Genomic DNA, 13,090 nt, shown 5'->3' with positions numbered 1-13,090 from the left:
TATAAAACATTTTCTGTTTTGAGGGACAGTAACAAAAATTCTGGGACATTAGCCCCTCCAGTTACGTTTGTACTTGGGAAGCCCAACAATTCTGATTTAAGTACAAAGACCAAATACCTGGAAACAGGACTACGGCTCAGAGACCGCTTGGAAACATAAGAACTGCTGGAGCTCCTTCGATTGAATGGGCTGGGGGATCTTCCACTGTATAAACCACTTCCCCTTTCAAAGCTGGATGAACGCCTCCTGCTGTATGGGCTGACTGACCGCTGTCTCCTGCCATAAGGGCTGGGAGAACATATACTGGATTGGTAGGCAGGTTCCTTAAATGGAGGGCTCACTGATGGTCGTCGTGAGGATACACTAGAACTCTTCTTACAGGAATCATAGTTACTGGATGTGTGAGAGTGTGGAGGGCTGTTGTCATAGTCCTGTGTATCAGATACTCCTGAGGGACTGTCATCTTGTTTGGGACCATCTGACCACTTATGGTGTGGACTTCTGGATTTCCACTTTGGACTGTCCAGTGACTTGTAGCTTTTGGGGACATCTCTTTTCCAACGACTTTTACTGTGATCCTTGTAACCAGATTTCACCTCCCGCTCCTTCCTAGACTTCTCTTTATGCAGTTTGGCTGACCGAGACTCTTTGCTACTACTCTTGAATGACTTAGATGAATGGTCATCATTCTCCTCATGTAGCCTTTTGGAAGTCCTGGATATTCGATCTTTATTAGAACTCAAATTGCCTGAGGACTCTTGATTCCTTTCCAGTTGCTTCTCCTTGTCCCCCAACTTACTTTTCATCAAGTCATGGACATGCTTGTGCTGCTGCTGTCTATTTAATCGATCACTCCTGTCCAATGTCCCTTTCCTTTCATTTTCTCTACGTTCCAACTTGAGGACTGTTTCATCTGAGAAGGTGTCAGAATCAGAGCTGATATCGTCATATTCTACCAATGGCTTGATCATGCTGCCAAGTGTTGCACTTCCTTCTTGGGACCCCAACAGTGAATCTTTGGAATGCTTGGATCTGTGTCTTTTATGCTTAGAAAGCCGGTGCCTCTCTCTGTTTGAGCTCCCACTGCAGGACACTGCACCTTGATGCAAAGACTCCCCTCCTCCCGCATTCTTCTTGCCCCCATGTCTCTCTGGGTTTGGCATTCCTTCTCCACTGTGCTTGAAGAGGGAGGAATCCTCCAAAAAGCCCAAATCTTCAAGACACACACACACCTCACAATGGAAGGGCTATTTTATCTTGTTACCTACAACCTACATTCAACCCACTTGTCTCTTTACATGAGGATAGTTGGGGGTTGCTCTATGAATGCCAGATTGTAAAATAACATGCAAAAATATAGTAAGATAAAGCTGTCTCAGAAATAGATATAAAACTGAGTTGAGCCCGCCTTTCAACCTGGAGAAAAATAACTTTTGTCAAAATATCCTCTGATCCCACAAGTAGGAAGGGAAGACAAGTTTTTTTAATCAAGTAAACACCTGCTCTTCCTTAATTCCAGGTCTCAATTAATTCCTCGTTTTAGGATATAAATTGCCCCCAAACGGTTGATTAAAGGGGTAAATACAAATAAATTCCAGTTTGTAAATAGGTAAGGGGCTGAACTTTTCAAAAACAAAAAGTTTTGGAAAGTGACTAGTTCACTTGCAGATTTTTGAAACAGTGGTCCCCTAATAGTCCCCTAAAGTACTTAAGCAGTGGACTCCCTTGGTTCAAGGCTGCCTTGCCATTAACTAAAGGGCCCACATCCTTACAAAATGAAAGTGGGGGTCTGAATTTATTTGCTATCTCAACTGCCTGAGAGGGATTACTATAAACACTCTCCAGCCCGCCCAGGCTCATTGGAAAAATCCTGCAGTCCCGTAACCGAGTCCAGTGAGCCGCCCCTAACCCTTTCCTTAGCCTGAATTCCTAGCAAGTTCCCCAAGCCAGGATCCCCATCTTTTTCCACCTACTTCCCAGACCGAAACAGCGCTGTTTCCAGATTAGGGAGAGGGGAGAGGAAGGAAAGTGAGAGGGGGAAGGTTAGCTACTAATTATTGCAAGAATACGAAAAAAAACATTGCTGTCGCTGTCTTCCTTCCAGCCTCCGACACCATGCCTCGTTTAGTACAGCTCGGAAATTCCTCTCCAACTCCTCTCTACCTGCTCCTGGTTCTCCAAATATCGCGATAACATGTACGTGCGTGGGCGTACATCCGACTCTCATACAGGCGCACGCGCTTCCCCACAGCCGGATCTTTTTTTTACACGAGGTTTGGTGCCATGTTCTCGCGGGATCTGGGCTTTTTTTTTTCCTCAAAAATTGGATGGTCCTAAGAAGTTAGAACTGAAGCACATTATTCTTGATTAAAATTTTTGTTACTCGAAAACCTACAACACCGAAAAAAGGAAGGAATTTGTTTCCAGGAAGTCACTTTTCCTCTCAATCGTTAACAACAAACTGAGAAAAAAGAAAAAAAACTGAGTTTAAATATATTGTAACGCTTTTGTGTTATTCTAATTCATTCTGATTTCCTTCTACGAAATGTATAAACCTTACCACAAGGCAGCTGCGGATGGGATTTTTTTTTGGTCTTTCCACAAAAACGTAATATCCTCCGGAATACGAACAAAGTGATTTAGAATCGGTCGCTCCCCTTCCCTTTTCTCGCAATACATGCTTATTAAGCAACTTGGGAAACGACATCCTGTCCATACGTGAGAGAAACATGCCACTCCGGATAATGCTTTATGACAGGGGTCTTCAAACTTGACAGCTTTAAGACTTGTGGACTTCAACTCCCAGAATTCCTCCTCCAGTCATGTTAGCTCAGGAATTCTGGGAGTTGAAGTCCACAAGTCTTAAACTTGCCAAGTTAGAAGACCCTTGTTTTATGAGAAAGTCTATGGAAATTTCTCAGTCATTCAGGTCATGGTTGTCCCAAAGGTGCTGGATTTTCTTGTTTTCTCTTTGAAGACGTTTCGCTTCTCATCCAAGAAGCTTTGGATAGTGGGGAATGGAAGGATTTATACTCCTTGCAGACTGGAAGGATTTATAAATCCTTCCATTCCCCACCATCCAGTCAGAGCTGAAGCAGCTTCTTGGATGAGAAGCAAAACATCTTCAAAGAAAAAGCAGTGTTGAAAGGCTGGAAAACGCCTTTCTTCTGAGGGCTCGATTTTCCTGCTGGGAGAACTCTGGTGCAAGGATAAAGACAACTGCTTGGAAGCTGGTTCTTTTTATTTTTCAGGAAGGCAAGAGATAGCAAGAAGTCTGCGTTCCTGGGGCTAGCCATCTTTGTATAATAAACCCCTGATTTTTATACTTTTTTTTCTCCTTTTGTGTGTGAGTGCTTGTGTTTGTATTTCTTAATGTTTTAAATCCTGTCAGGGGTTGTCTTCATTTCCGCCGGAGGGCAAACTCTGCGGGTGGTTTGATTGGATTATCAGTTTCGTCCCTAATGTTTTCTTATATTTGTTTTGTGGCAATCTCCTGTCTGCTATGGAATTTATTTCGTGTCTTTTGTCTATTTGTTTTGCTGATTTGGCATGAACTGTTGTTTGTAAGGGATTTCTTTTTCTTGTTTCCCTAGCTTTCTTAATTACTTGGCTTTTGTCTAGGGGGCTTCTTTCAATACCTTTTATTAAATCTCTTTTCCTATGCAAGTTTGTTTTATGGCTGGCCTGATGTTCCCTTTGGGCTTTTCCTGCTTGGGTGTCACCACTGTCCTCATGAAGTTCCCTTTCCACAGCAGAAAGTCCAGTTGCCTCTTGAAAAAGCACCTTTGGAACAACCATGACCTGCATGACTGAGAATCTCCATAGACACCTGCCAGCTACTGTATTCCTGTGGAGGTTAAAACAGGTGTCCCTTTATAGAATTAGATGGTGGAGGAGAGAAAAGATGATTTCAAATCTCATGAGAGCTATTGGTCTTTCTGCCACCCGAGATTCTCGCACAACTTTCTGCTCTGTGCTTGTTATGTTTCAAGGCCGGAGAAGAGGAGCAGGGAGGTTGGTTGACTGTTGCTGTACAGTAACTGCTGGACTGAGGGAGGCTGCTTTTGCTGACCCACCCCTTTCTCACCACGGGAGAGGGGTGTCATTGATGCCGCTCCAGGGGGGTGCCTGTCCTCTTTTCCCCCACCGTTCTCGGAGGGATGAAGGCAACTCAGAATAATGCCAAGTGTGGGCGTTGGGACTTCCGGCTGGGGAAAAGCGCTTGCTCGCCTCCACTGTGGCAGAATGTTTAGGGATGTAGGAGTCATGAAGGCCCTCTGATCAGATGGGAAGATTCCTTTAACAACTGCCCATGCGGCAATGATAGTCAGGATAATCGTGCATTTGGGAAATTGGGATCGTTCTTTCAGAGTTAATATTCATACATTAATCCGTGTTTTGAAGTGAAAGCATTCTCAACAAGCTCCTCCTGCCTTAGATGTGTCCCTCTTTCCATTTTTTTGTAGTTATCTATAAGGAATGTAAGTCACCTAACAGTTATTTGGGTTGGAAATATATTAAACCAGGATAGACATTTTAATACTTCCTCTTTAAGGGAAAGCTAAAAGTGTAATTGGGTGTGGTTTCTCAAATGGCCATAAGATGGAGCCAGAAACCTGGGTTGTTTATAGTCTTAGTCTCAGAAGAGAGTGTGTCTCAGTGAGTCTCTGTTTTGTTCTGTTGGAAAGTTTTGCCATTCCTGTATTGACCACTATTCCTGGATTTGATGTAAGTCTGAAACTGAACTGTTTTTGACACTGGACTTTGTTATTGGATTATCCCTGGACTGAAAATTGACTGATTTAACCTGCGAATGACTTTGGACTGCTTTTTTTAAAAAAATAATTTTTTTTTATTTTTCAATAACAAGCATAAGCATACATAACAAAATAAACATAAACATAACACAAAAAACATAAAAATATCCTTCTTCATAAATTTACATACAATGCATCGATTGGTTTACCACTTTTTTTTGTGCATCCATTTCCTAGTCACTAGTATAATTATATTACATAATAGCTCATATTATCAATCAATAATTGTATAACCTAATATCATCACTAAAAAAAAAACATTTATAATTTTGTTAATTCATATTTTAACGAGATAACTATAATTTGCTTAATTTATTTTGCAATAAATCATAAGATCATACCAAATCTACCTTGATAATGTTTTATAAAGATAATATCAAGAAAAAAAATTTTTTTTTATGCTAAATCGAATATTCTATCATTATGTTTTATTATCTAACCATTGATAAAAAAGATCCCAAACTTCATAAAATTGTTTATCTTCTTGTTCTCTGATTTCAAATGTCAATTTACTCATTTCAGCACAATCCAATATTTTCTTAATAATTTCTTCTTCTGATGGAGTTTTCTCACTCTTCCAGTTCTTAGCAAATACAATCCTAGCTGTTAATATATTTACAATCAAATACTTCAAATTTTTTATTATATATATCAGGTAAGATTCCCAATAAAAATCTCTGGTTTCAAGTCTATATGTGTCTTTGTCATTTTTCCAACCATATGCGGATTTTAGTCCAATATTTTCTAGCGTCCTCACAAGTCCACCACATATGGTAGTATGAGCCAGGTATCTGATGACATTTCCAACATTTTTCAGATTTGTTCTTAAACATTCTTGCAATTGTTGTCGGGGAAAATGCCACCTGTAAAACATCTTATACAAGTTTTCTTTATAAGCTGTTGACATTGTCATTTTATAATTTTGAGACCACAATTTTTCCCATTTCTCCAAATCAATCCCATATCCAAAATTCTTCCCCAAACAATCATCGTTTCTTTAACTTGTTCCTCCTCTAATAAAATTTCCAACAAATAAGTGTATAATTTTTTAATCATTTTTTCATCAGTACCTGTCAAGATCCTGTCTAAATCAGTCAATTTATCATAAAATCCCTCCGCTTTAGAATCTATAAGATACCTTGAATGTATTTGCGCATATGAAAACCAATTCATCTTTATGCCTTGTTCTTCTAGTTTTTGCATTGTTTTAAGTTCACTCTTTTCATCCAATATTTCCCATATCTAACTGTTTGTTCCTTCTCATATATTATAGGATAAGAAAAGGCTTCAATAGTTGATAACCAGACTGGGATTTTCAAATAACATTTTCTCTTAATTTTCTCCCAATTCAACCATAAAGACTCCTTTATATAATGCCTTCTAAAATAGCCCTGCGATTTAGTTCCCTTATACCACAGAAAAGCATGCCATCCCAGTAATAAATCATGCCCCTCTAGTGTCAACAATCTAGTCTTTTTAATGTTATCCAATCCTTAACCCACATTAAATTTGCAGCTTGGTAATACAACTCCCAATTCGGAAGGCCAAAACCTCCTCTAATTCTAGCATCTTGCAGAAGTTTTAATTTTATTCTGGCTTTCTTACCTTGCCATATGAACTTCAACACAATTTTATTTAATTCTTCAAAGTAATCTTTACCAAGCCTGATTGGTATGGTTTGGAATAAATAAAAAATTCTGGGTAAAATATTCATCTTGATTGTTGAGATTCTACCTATCAATGACAGTTGTAGATTTTCCCATTTTTTCAAATCAAATGCTATCTGTTGTTTAAGTTTAATATAGTTATTCTCTTTCAATGTAGTACATCTTGACGTCAAATATATCCCCAGATATTTAACCTTATTCATAACTTGAATTTTCAATAAATCTGCCAATTCATCTCTTTGTTTTAATAACATATTCTTTGTCAAGATCTTCGTTTTATCTTTGTTTATTTTCAAGCCGGCCATCTCACCATAAATATCTTTTCCAGTAGCTTTAAAGCTGTTCCTAGAGGATCTTCCAAAATAAAAACCAAGTCATCCGCAAAGGCTTGCAATTTAAATCCCTCCTTCTTAATTTTCATTCCTTTTATATTTGGATCCTCTCTAATGTTTCTATTCAACACTTCCAAAGTCAATACAAATAACAAAATTTATTCAAGCAATAGAAGCCATATATGATAAACAAACGGCAAGAGTGATGAGAGAGGGAGATTTTACAGATTCTATTAATATAAGAAAAGGCACAAGACAAGGTTGCCCATTATCACTTTGGACTGCTTATCTTGAACTTTGCTTAACGTTTCTGAAAGTAAAAACCTACATTTACTGTACAGTGTATCTGTATGCTGTGTGTGTATTATTCAAACACTACTCTCAATACATCTCCCTGTATGCGCTCATTCTCCTAACAGGGAATTACCTCAACACTGGTTATGGGCCCAGGTCATACCAGCTTCAGAGAACTGAGAGTTGGTGTGAATGCACAGACAGCTGTTTACTGTTTAATTGTGGGTTACTATCCTGGTAAAGATGGCACAAGACACTTCAACAAGTCTATCACTGATAACCCGGTTGGATGGAACAAACTATATTTCCTGGTCTATGAAGTGCAGTCTACTTCTGCATAGAGAAGGTTTATGGAATGTAGTTCAAGACCCACCTGATGTAAATGCTTGGGATCCAGCTAATGAGGATGATGCCAGGAAGCTTGCTGACTTTAAACAGAACAACGAACGAGCTCTTTGTATAATTAGACTAACTCTGAGTGACCGGCAGCTAGTCCATATTTGTGGAGAAGAGTCTGCTGCTAGGTGTTGGGAGAATTTGAAGAGGATTTATGTTCGTGACAGTATAGGTGCACACATACATCTTACACGTAAACTGTTTAGAGCACGTCTTCTGAAAGGTGGAGATATGTTAGCTCATTTGAACTTTATGAAAAGAACTTTTCAAGAGCTACATGAAAAAGAACTGATATTTTCAGAGCTGCATCAAGTTTACATCATTCTTTCCTCATTGGATGAAAGTTATGATGATTATGTATCTTCACTGGAAGTCCTGCCCAGAGATAAACTGACATTGACTGAGATAACTGGAAGGTTGTTAGAAGAAGCAAGAAGACGGGACTTCCGGTTTGAAGGGCTTCGGCAACAGACAGGAATCTGCGATCATGCGCAGTTTCTGCCTGGGCTCACCACTGGAGCTGGCTGGTTTTGGGGCTAAGCCACCCCATAGAGGTGGTGAAGAGGGGGCAGACCACCAGCAGGGTTGAGGAGAGCCGCATCTGTCCTCCTCAGCTGGCCATTACTCCCTTTCCCGAGGACAGTAGGAGCGGTGGTCAGAAATGGCCACCTCAAAGAAGAACTCAACTGGAAAAGAATGTGCAGGAGGAAGATAAGAAATGAAAGTTTTAGCTGACTGGGTTAAGTTGAAAAAGCAACAACTAAGGTACCCTGGAATTTAAATTTTATAAAAAATAACATCGCTCCCAAAGAAGAGTCGGAAGCAGCGAAAGAAAGTGAAAAGGGAAAGGTTTGCCTTTTTTTTCTTCTCTCTCCTTCCCTATATTGACAATTAAGAATAAGAAATTGGAAAAATCTGCTTTGGCATCAATAGGCAATTAAGCCAAAAATATAACTAAATGCCAAAGAGACAATAAGGATTTCTGGACATTAAAAACTTTTTCTTCTATAAGCAGGAAGGGAGAGAAAAAGAATAAGGGCAGGATCTGGAAGAGGGAGGAGACTGCCTGGACTTTAAAAGAATCTAAAGTAAAATTTCAATAAGACTTCTAAAAGATACATTTTAACTGAAACTTTGCAACTAAATAGTAACCCCAGGAAGAGAAAGTGGGAAAAAAAAGAAAGAGCAAAAAGAAACAGCTTGTGTGTATTTGGATTACTTGGTGACTTTTGGATTTTTGGTTATTATATTTGAATGACTAAAATCAATCGGGTGGTTGTTTAAAAATTTCTACAATGGCATCACTTTTGGATGAATTGAAAATGGAACTTAAAAAGTACAAAGAAGATGCATAAGAAGGGAAGGGTTCTTTTGGCTTCATTTTTCAATTCTTAGAAATGGAGATTTGGAACTATGAGAAACAACAAGAAAAGACTGCAAAACAAGAAGACTGGAACAAAGAAGAAGCCATCTTTAATGAACAAGTAACTCTATGTGGGGAAGAAAAAGGAAAGGGGGGAAAGAGAATGGAGAATTTAAGACTTAAAAAAACAACCAAAGAAAAGAAAAATATTTCAAAAAATAAGTATAATACTGGAAAGCAACAGAAAAGGGGAATACAGAAGAGGGAAATAGAGGTAGAGAGACAAAGGGGTAAAAAGGGGAGAGAGAAGAAGAGAGGGAAGAAGGAAAGAAAGAGAAGTTACAAAGGTCCGGAGCAAGATATAAAGAAACAGGATCTATTTAGAGATAATGGGTGAAAATCTAACTGAAAGGGGGATTCTGTAAAGGTACATGAGATTGTGTTGTTATATTTGTAATAGAAATAACAACATATGATTAGAATGAGGGATAGAATAGTTAGTGTAATTTAGTGAAATGTTTGTGAATAAAGTAAATGAAATAAAATAAATGAGAAAATTGAATTAGGAAGGAATGGGAACATTTTAATTAGTCAATGTTTTATAAAATATAAGTGAAGAGGGGGGGGGGTTGACTATGGAAAGTTTATAATTGTTCCCATAGAAGTATGATATTTAATTGAAAAGTAACGTGAAAAAAGTTAAGACTTTAATGAATATTAATATTAATGATAGAATTGAATTGGAATGGAATGTATACATTTATAATTTTTGCTTTTTTTTCAAGAATATTTTGTGTAATTTAAGAATGTACCAAGCAGAATCCGAATGGAAGTTATGTATTATATTGAGTGTTATAACTTTAGGGGAAAGATATAAAGGCGTCATACTCCAATCAGTAACTACAGGAGAAATTTTGTTTAATGAGAAAAGATAATAGACAATTGAAACAGGACAGACAAAAAAATATAAATATAATGATTTGAATTGAGATGAAATAAATGAAATAAAATTGAGGAAATTAAAAGAGGGGAGAAGCCATGTAGAAAATGTAAAATAGTAATAAGATATGGAATAGAATATAAAAATGAGCATGAACCTGAATTTGTGTCTGTACGAAGAAATGTAACCCGGGAATATGCTGCTTTCAAAAAAGATGTTTTAATGGTATTTCTTTTCTTTTTGTGAAAACTCAAATAAAATTTACAAAAAAAAAAAGAAGAAGAAGCAAGAAGATGGCTGGATAGGGACCAACTGAGGAAGGAACAACCACAAGAAGGGGATTTGTCTTCAACTGCCTATACTGTTAGGAAATGTTTTTCTTGTGGGGCTAGGGGACATATAGCTAGATTCTGTAAGAAAGGAAAAAAAACAGAATACTGGTAATCACCAGAAGACCAAGAAGAATGTTAATTTAGCTATGTATAGCAATTCAACTGTAAACTATGATTTGTGGGTTGTTGATAGTGGAGCATCGCAATGCATTACTAAAGATAGAAAAAGGTTTGTAAAGATGTCCACGAGTAAACAACATGTATCATTGCCAAATGGATGGAAGATCAAAGCATCAGGTGAAGGTACTGCATATTGTTCTTGTATAAACGAACATCTAACTATGTTATATGTACCTATACTAAAATTTAATATGTTATCAGTAAGGGCTTTAGTTAATCTTGGTTATGTAGTAACCTTTAGGGGAGATAAATGTATAATAGAGAAAGAGGGTAAAAGTGTTACTGCTACTTTAGAGAATGATTTATATGTGATACATGATGACCGGTTGAAGATGGCTAACTCAGTTTATAACAATGTTAAGCCACATGATGAAAGTATACATTTACTGCATAGACATCTGGGGCACATTAATTTCAAAATGCTCAAACAAATTGTCAACTTGTCGGAGTAAAATTGAAACCCTGTAGCAAGTATTTAAACTGTAATGCTTGTAGCCAAGATAAGAGCAAGGTTACTCCTGCAAACAGACTAAATGGGTTTAAGACCAAAGAACCTTTAGAGGTTGTTTTTGCTGACATAATCGGTCCTAAGAAACCAGGTTTATGAGGTGCCTGTTATACTTTGAGTATTATGGACCATTACTCACAATACGGTTTCTGCTATCTTAAGAAAAACAAAACAGAAACATTCCAACATTTCTTTAACTGGCTAAGGTTTGCTGAGAGAAAAATGAAAAGTAAAGTAATTACTTTAGTTACTGATAATGGGACTGAGTTTGTTAACAAAAGATTCCAAACTATGTTGAAATTGGCTGGTGTTGAGCATAAATGTTCTGCACCTTACAGACCACAACATAACTTGTTTGTAGAATGAAGAGAGCAAACATTACAAGCCATGGCTCGCACTATATTATCTGATTCAGGTTTACCTGAAACACTGTGGGGTGAAGCCATAATGTGTAGTAACCATGTGTTAAACAATGTAGTTAATAGAACAACTGGAGAATTGCCATTCACTCGTTGGCATGGCAGAAAACCAAATTTAAGTTATCTACACACATTTGGAGGTCCAGCATGGGTGCATATTCCCTCAGAAGTGAGACTGAAAGGGCAACATAGAGCTAAGAAGTTATTTTTTGTGGGTTATGAAGCCAATCATAGATTGTTTAGATTCTGGGATCAAGGCACAGCTCATGTTTATTGTAGTGCTAGTGCAAAATTTATTGAGCACGGGTGGGATAAACTGGAACAGGAATCCAGCAATGATATCATTATTGACACCCAAATAGTCCCTAAAGATAAAATCAGTAAACCACAAATAGCCATTAAAGTAGAAGAACAGGCACAGGAGGAAGTAGGAGAACAGGCACAGGAAGAGATAGAAAAACAGGAGCAGGTGGCATAGGAAAGTCCACCAGTTAGCCTTGTATTACCAAGACATTCAACCCGAGTAACACGTCCACCTGATAGATATCAGGCTAGTGGTGTATGCCATGTGAATACAGTTCCAAGTAATTATAATGAACTAAAACTATCCTGCTAAGGATCAGGCTGCTTGGCAGAAAACAATGGATAAGGAACTAGAATCTTTAAAAAGACTGGAGGCATAAGAAAATGTTAAGTTACCACCAGGTAAACATGCTATAGGATGTAAATGGATTTATAAACTGAAAACAGGTGTAGATGGGACTGTTACCCATAAAGCCAGGTTAGTAACACAAGGGTTCAATCAGACAGCAAATGACTACGATGAGGTGTTTGCACCTAGTCTGAAGGCTACTACTTTAAGGGCAGCATTAGTGTGGGCAGCTAAGGAAAAATACATTGTAAATCATTTGGATGTAGAGACAGCATATCTGCATGCACCGTTGCAACACACTATATATTTAAAGCAACCTTTGGGTCTCAAAAATGATAATACTGATAATAATGATTGCTGGAAATTGAAAAAGAATCTTTATGGTTTGAAGCAATCAGGATATGAGTGGAACCAATGTATAGTTAAAGAATTAACTAAGATAGGTTTTGTAGCTGGCATGGCTGATCCATGTTTGTTTAAAAAAGAAAGTAATGGTGTAATTTCATTATTGCTATTATTTACTGATGACATAGCATTAATCACCAAAGCTGAACAAGAAGCTACTGAAATAATCTCACTGTTAGAGAAGAAATTTAAGATAAAACAGTTAGGAGAAATCAAACAATATCTTGTTTTAAAGATAGATAGAACTAGGGAAGGATACAAAATCTCACAAGCAGATAAAATTAACCAATTACTAAAAAGTTTTAAAATGGAACTTCATAAGCCGGCTAAAACACCAATGAGCCAAGAGTTTAGCCATAGTGATGTTCAAAGTCCTATTTTTGATAAGAACATTTATCAATCCTTGATTGGTAGTTTATCTTATCTCAGTAATTGGTCAAGGCCAGATATAGCATACTCTGTTAAACGATTAGCTAGATTTAATGCTGAGCCAACTGAAAGTCACTGGCAAGCTGCTAAACATGTGTTAAGATATCTGAAATGAACAATGCGTTATGCATTGTATTTTGAGCCTAAAGATGAACTGAATTTAACTGCATATGCTGATGCAAGTTTTGCTACAGACATAAATACATCGGGCAGTGTAGTATTATTGGGAAAGGCATTGATTGGATGGAGGTCTATTAGACAGAAACATCTAAATTTGTCAACAATGGAGGTGGAATTCTCATGTTTATCTTTACTATGTACAGATTTAGTTTTGTATAAACAATTGATTGATATGT

At 37.5% G+C, this 13,090-nt stretch overlaps 1 protein-coding gene across 5 annotated transcripts in view; it reads right to left on the bottom strand.

Moving 5' to 3' along the window:
• LOC113452091 (cyclin-dependent kinase 12-like) overlaps positions 1–2,167 on the bottom strand; it is a 112,138-nt gene extending 109,971 nt beyond the window's left edge. For all 5 annotated transcript variants that reach the window (XM_087918895.1, XM_087918897.1, XM_087918894.1 and 2 more), the window contains exon 1: positions 118–2,167. In XM_087918895.1, the coding sequence (XP_087775021.1) occupies positions 118–1,163 (1,046 nt within the window). In that variant the 5' untranslated portion in view covers positions 1,164–2,167. The remainder of the gene's footprint in view (positions 1–117) is intronic.
• Positions 2,168–13,090: the final 10,923 nt, after the last annotated feature.

The sequence above is a fragment of the Pseudonaja textilis genome, unplaced genomic scaffold (assembly GCF_049901715.1).
Source record: "Pseudonaja textilis isolate UNSWEBS1 unplaced genomic scaffold, rPseTex1.2 PTEXSCF20, whole genome shotgun sequence".
NCBI classification, from domain to species: domain Eukaryota; kingdom Metazoa; phylum Chordata; class Lepidosauria; order Squamata; family Elapidae; genus Pseudonaja; species Pseudonaja textilis.
This window is presented reverse-complemented; position numbering and strand designations above follow the sequence as displayed.